Source organism: Pantherophis guttatus, chromosome 3 (assembly GCF_059756535.1).
Source record: "Pantherophis guttatus breed Tessera chromosome 3, ASM5975653v1, whole genome shotgun sequence".
NCBI lineage: Eukaryota > Metazoa > Chordata > Lepidosauria > Squamata > Colubridae > Pantherophis > Pantherophis guttatus.
This window is the reverse complement of record NC_142065.1, coordinates 176,996,497-177,002,496: the sequence shown is the minus strand read 5'-3', so window position 1 is coordinate 177,002,496 and position 6,000 is coordinate 176,996,497. Positions and strand designations below refer to the sequence as shown.

The following is a 6,000-nucleotide window of genomic DNA, read 5'->3' as shown; positions in this document are numbered from 1 at the left end:
GCTATTTCTTCAACAAGGAAACTAGATTTTGAACAAATATGACACATTTTTGCATCATGGAATATTCTCCTGTAATCACCAATTAATTGAAATAGATCAATTTTTCCACTGTTTATGTGCTTACTATTTTTGTAGTCCTCTTCCCTGTCTTACATGTTCTTCTACCAGTTCCTTTTTAGTAGAAGTAGGGGTATTAAGGAAGGAAAGAAAAATTGCTTTATATTTTGAAAGACTGCTTATGACATGAAAGACTACACTTGACATGGCAAATGTTCAATTAAGTTAATGAAACTGAGCCATTTTGAACATATTCATTTATTATTCTTAGTGCATTTATTATGTTTAGAGGCTAAGCTAAACAAGAAGAGAACTGAAGATGTTACAGACATATAATATAATGTCTGCAGGAAAACAACCAAGCTCAGAGAGCACCAAGGACTCAGCATAAAGTAAACTAAACAGAAACTATAAAACTTGGTTTCTAGTCCCTCGTGCACCCTCATTACCCTTCTTTGAACTTTTTACAGATTTACCTGAATTCTTGAACTATGAACTCAATACTAAAGATGAATGTGGCCAATGCCAAATAAAGTAGAACAGTGATTCCTGTGATTTGGAAATTATATGTCTGTTCATCCAGGACAACATTTTCATATTAAATTGTTATCACTCTCGTCAAGGAAGCACACATATCTAATATTCCTGCTGCTCTCTATCTCCCCACCCCCACAACAAAGAACAAAGTCAGGTAAGCTTTCATGACTAAGACAAGACTAGAAGTCATTGTCTCCTGATTTTTAGCCCAGCAACTTGGTCATTACCCAACTGTCTCTGTGCTTTTTGTAGTCACACTGCTGATTCATATCCAGTTTCTAATAGGTTCTTAATATAAAATCTTTTTTCAGAAGTACTTCTGCTATGCTAGTTAATTTGATTAACTATCTTAATTTGATGCATTTCCTAAATGGAAATCTTGCCTTAATCTCTATTAAACATTAATCTCTATTAAATATTATATTGTCCATTACTTTTGTCAAACAATATCATTTTGAATTTGATTTTCATGTTCTAGAATATTAGTTATTCTACTCTAGGCATGCATAAATTTCATAAATAGATGGTGGCAGGTGGCGGCAGCATGTGAATTTGTTGAGGGTGGCCAACATAATCTAGGAGGTACAGCTGTGACTAGCAATAGGAGTTTTTTTGACATTGGGCAAATAGCAGGATAGGACTCAAGGGTAATGGTTTATGTTCTCTTTTGCCCCATGTATAGTACTGATTACTATTAGTTTGGTCCCAAGTCCACATGTGTAAAACCATGTCCTAGCATCCTCATATCTCAAGGTTTCCCTCATATTCTTGAGTCTGCATCTAAGTGAATCAAGAGGGTATCTGTTTGAATATGCATTTACATGGCCATAGTTACATCATATCACAAGCAATCTTTCCAACTAACATTTAGGTAAAGTCAACTTAATTGCTATTTGACTCAAGATCTCATATTGGATGGCACACTAAGGCTAATGTGTACGTCATTCAGCTGAGACTTCAAGTCAAACAGCAATTAAAGTATCTTTTCTTTACCCAGGTTTGTTGGAAGATCATCTTAAACTTGTTTCCCTATGTTGTTCAAGTCAGGAAGGAGAAAGTTAAATTGAAATACAGTAGTCTTCAACTTACAACTACAATGGAACCCAACATTTAGGTTGCTAAGTGAAAAATTTAAGTGAGTTTTTGACTTTCCTTGCTGCATTTGTTAAGTGAATCACTGCAATTGTTAAATTAGTAACCTGGTTGTAAAGTGAATGCCTTCCCCATTGACTTTACTTGTCAGAAGGTCACAAAAGGGATTGCGTGACCCCGGGACAATGCAACCATCATAAATGTGAGTCAGTTGTCAATCATTTGAATGTAAAGCACATGACTATGGCGATGCTGCATCATTCATAAGTGTGACAAACAGACATGTCACTTTTTTCAGTGCTGCTATAACTTTGAATGGTCACTAAACAAATTGTTGTAAATCAAGGACTACCTGTAGTCTTTTCTGATTTACAGACCGGGACAGAAGGTAAAACTCTCCACAACTGGTATTTTGAAGAATCTGAAAGCTGTAACTGGTGCAAAGTAAACTAAGGCTGACACTAATAATCTGCCCTGGGTTCCTGTTAGTTAAAGGAAGAAGAAAGCTCTTTTCAAAATCCTCCATCTCCTTTTAAGAGACATATTTTATGGCGTGGCAGAGAAGCCCTTCTGTGCTGTTTCCAGCTAGAGACCACAGCGCCTCAGGTTTTGCATCTCTTGACAAAATGCAAAGCGTTAGGAAAATCTGCAAAAACTCCTCTTTCGCCAAGCATTTATTCCCAATTAGGTTTTACGTGATGTTAAGCGCACGTTTTCCACTTTCAGATTTATTTTAATTTTGTTAGTTGTCCTGGGTCCTCGGAAGAGCAGAAAGCTGTCCCAGTAGCTGCACGCAAAGCTTTGGAATCGATTAAATCAAAGTGCCGTTGAAAAGAGAGTAAAATAGGATGCTGCAGCAATAGCAACTCTGCTTTCTTTCTCTTTGCAACAAGCACGGATCGCCCAAACAGCCGCAGCTTCGTGACAATCGACCCAAAGCCAGGCTTCTTTCCTCCACCCCGCACTCCACTTTCCCCAGTGCCACGTTCCAGGCGATTGACGCTCCCGGCGGCTATCGACAACGCCCCAAAGGCGAACTTTTAACGTCCTCGACGTTTTCTCCATTCACCAATGAGGTTCCGGTCGGCTTTTCCATCTCTGCCTCGCCATTGGTTGAGCCTGGCTGCCAATCTTGTGTCATCAGAGGGCTTGGTTCACGTGGCCGCCGGGTCAGCCTAACGCGCGGGGCGGAGCTCCTTCAGGTTAGTATTGTCATCCTCACCCTCGTGTCGGCCCCGCCCAACTCTTGGCTCCTGCACTCCCAGGCAACGTTGTTACCTGACAGGAGGAGATATGGCTCCGCGCAGGAGCCCCAAAAGCGGCAGTCCCAGCCCCGGAGCCCGGAGAGGTCAGTAACAGCCGGTTCGCTGGGCCTCAATAGCAGCTGAATGGGACCGGGGGAGGGGGGATTTGGGGATGGGGATGGAGGTGGAGGTGGGGGGCGAAGACCAGCGTCCCCCATCTTTCTTCTCTCTGCTGCTGGAGACCTGATGGTTTGGCAAAGCCGAGACTATTTGGGGGGGGGGGTCCCATATCTGGTCGCCCCTTCAGAGACCCGCAGGGTTTTTTTTTGCTTGCGCCACGATTTCGAAATTGGCGCTTTGGTTGTCCTTTTCATCCTCCTCTTCCCCCAGTCGGCTGAATTTTGCTCCTCTGCCCAAAGGGAAAATGAAGTGGGACAGGAGCTACAATTGCAGAAGGAAAGGGGGGGGGGAAGCACAATGGGCTCTAGGATTTCATTGCCTGCAGCGTTTTAGCTACAGATTTTGAAAGAGCACCTTACCCTTCTACTTTGACCTCCTCCCTAAATGCACACAAAAGAGAGACAACACCAGGGAGGAGTTTCGCCTCGTTTCTTCCTCCCCGATGCACTCGGGTCACACCTGTGTGGGGAGGTTTCAGGGGAAGGTTGTGCAATGGTGGGTTTATCTGGTGGCCAAATCTTTTAAAAAGGGCACACAAGGGGAATTTATTTTCAAAAGGATTTATGTAGATTCCCGTTGCAAGACTACCGTGGTATTTCACATTTTAAAGATTAAAAACGTGCTATGGCAGTTCTGCTGGCTGATCTTGTTTGTGTTTGGAAACCAAGCTGGGATGGATCTGTTTAGGATTTGCATGGGAAACATGTAAATCCTAAACAGTAGGCATGTAAGCAGGAGAGAGAGGTTGAAAAACATTCCCAAAGATTTAGGGATGACCTGCTTCTGTATTGTTTGCAAGAAAACCACAGGTTCTCATCAGGAATTAAGCTTGTGTTGGTTATCTTAACCTTTAATGTGATCTGAAAGGGCTGTTTTACAGGTTTGATGGAAGTTAATCCAATAGTGGATATTATGTGTCAACTTTCTCTTTCCCACCATAGTTTTTTTTTTTTTTTACTGAGTTATCAGTGGCTTCCTTAAATCACCATGGAATTTTATTCAAATTGTAGCTGAGGCCAATAGAGCTTTAAATGGGTATTTTTGCCCTTCAAGAGCATACTCTGTGCATTATGCTGAAAATGCAAATTACTGGGTTGCTTCAGTTGTATTATTAAAATATAGTTCAATACTGTTACAATTATCTTAGCCTCTCTGACTTTCATTCTAGATGTTTTGAACTATGTATGAAATGTTCAGAAACTTTGTTTCCATTTTTCAATAATCAAAGCTTGTTACACTTTGTACCTGGAGGAACTAAGACAAATGCAAAAAGCTAAATTTATCTAAAGAAAATGAAATTCCTTTGAAGAAAATAGATGAATATTTAAAAAACAAAATGTATTAAGGATTAAGAATTAAACAAAGCCTATTAATGGACCTATATAGCAGTGATCGAAGCTTCTGAAATTATAAAAATATTAAACCAGAAAAAGTACCTGGATCAGATAGACCATTGGGTTCTTATTATATATGTTTTCAGCATGAACTGATTCATTTCTACAAAATATAATGAATTCTACTTTACAGGGAAGAAAGATGCCACAGACTTGGAAAGAGGATGATATAGCACTAATTTGACTTTAATAAGAAAATGTAATCCAATATCATTATTGAATGGTAATAAGTTAACAATCTTAGCTGATAGATTGAAAATAATTTTGTGAGAATTTATTCATATAGAACATTGTAGGTTTTTACCTAAAATACAGCTAAAACACAGTCAGAACTGTGCTAGATATTCTAAAATATTTGGAACAATATAATGAATAACAAGCTGAATTAAGGTTTTTAAATTCAGAGAAAAACTTTAACAATTTGAATTGGACTTTTCTATTTTGGAAGATATGAATTCTAGAGAGTATTTAATAGAATGGGTAAAGTTGATTTGTGTCCCAACTCCCCCTCCACAAATTATTGTTAATGGAGATCTAATAATACCATGTAGAATACAAGGCAGGGCTGCCCACTGTCTCCTCTTCAGTTTATTTTAGTTCTTGAAATTTTTAATGGCGATATAAGACAAAATAACAGAATTGTGGGAGTAAAGATTTTAAAAAGGGAGAAGGCAAAAACTTTTGCAGGTGATTTGATGCTCATTTTGCAATATATTTTAAAGGGAATTGAAGTATTGATGGGAAAACAATCAATTTAGTGGTTTAGCAGGCTTCAAGATTAGCAAACAAAAGACAAAGAGATTAACAAAAAAAGACAATAAAAGAACAAACAGAATTAATAAATTCAAGATCTAGAAGAAGATAAAATACTTCTAGACAAATATGAATTGTTATTTTAAAATAATTATGTTATGACATAAAATTAAGATATGACATAAAGTTATGTCATAAAGATATGACATAAAGTTAAAATATATGTGTTAAGTTGAGAGAAATTACAACTGTCATTATTGGGTTGAATTCCTGTGATTAATATGAATGTTTCACCTAGAATGTTATTTTTATTTCAGACAATAACCATTATGACAACTAATATATCAATTAAACAGTGTAAGAAAGATATAAGTATACTTGTGTGGAGGTAGAAAAAACCCACAAGTTAAATAAAAGCTATTGTAAGATGCAAATGAAAAAGGAGGATTTAATTTATATGATTTGAAATTATACTTTGCAGTTTGCTATTTGGTTTGATTGAAAAAGTGGATATTGCTAAGAAATAAAAGGCTTTTGGAGCTAGAGGGATATGGGCTGAGCTTGGGTTGTATGGATATTTAAGGTATGATAAATCTAAGCTTAATGTAGATTTTAAAAACCATTTTGTTAGATTTGCATACTGAGAAAATGGAACAGATATAATTCCAGGTTGTTTCGAAAAATACCTTTGTGGCTCTAAGGACAAGAAGCATTTCATAGAAGAGAAATGATAAGTAAAGACA

General features: G+C 37.7%; 1 protein-coding gene across 2 annotated transcripts in view; it reads left to right on the top strand.

Annotated features, from left to right (window-relative positions):
* The first annotated feature begins 2,825 nt into the window (after positions 1-2,825).
* ASPH (aspartate beta-hydroxylase) overlaps positions 2,826-6,000 on the top strand; it is a 106,036-nt gene continuing 102,861 nt past the window's right edge. Inside the window, exon 1 of one of the 2 annotated variants that reach the window (XM_034429839.3) lies at positions 2,826-3,034. In XM_034429839.3, the coding sequence (XP_034285730.1) occupies positions 2,980-3,034 (55 nt within the window). In that variant the 5' untranslated portion in view covers positions 2,826-2,979. The remainder of the gene's footprint in view (positions 3,035-6,000) is intronic. The other variant, XM_034429837.3, reaches the window with a different exon arrangement.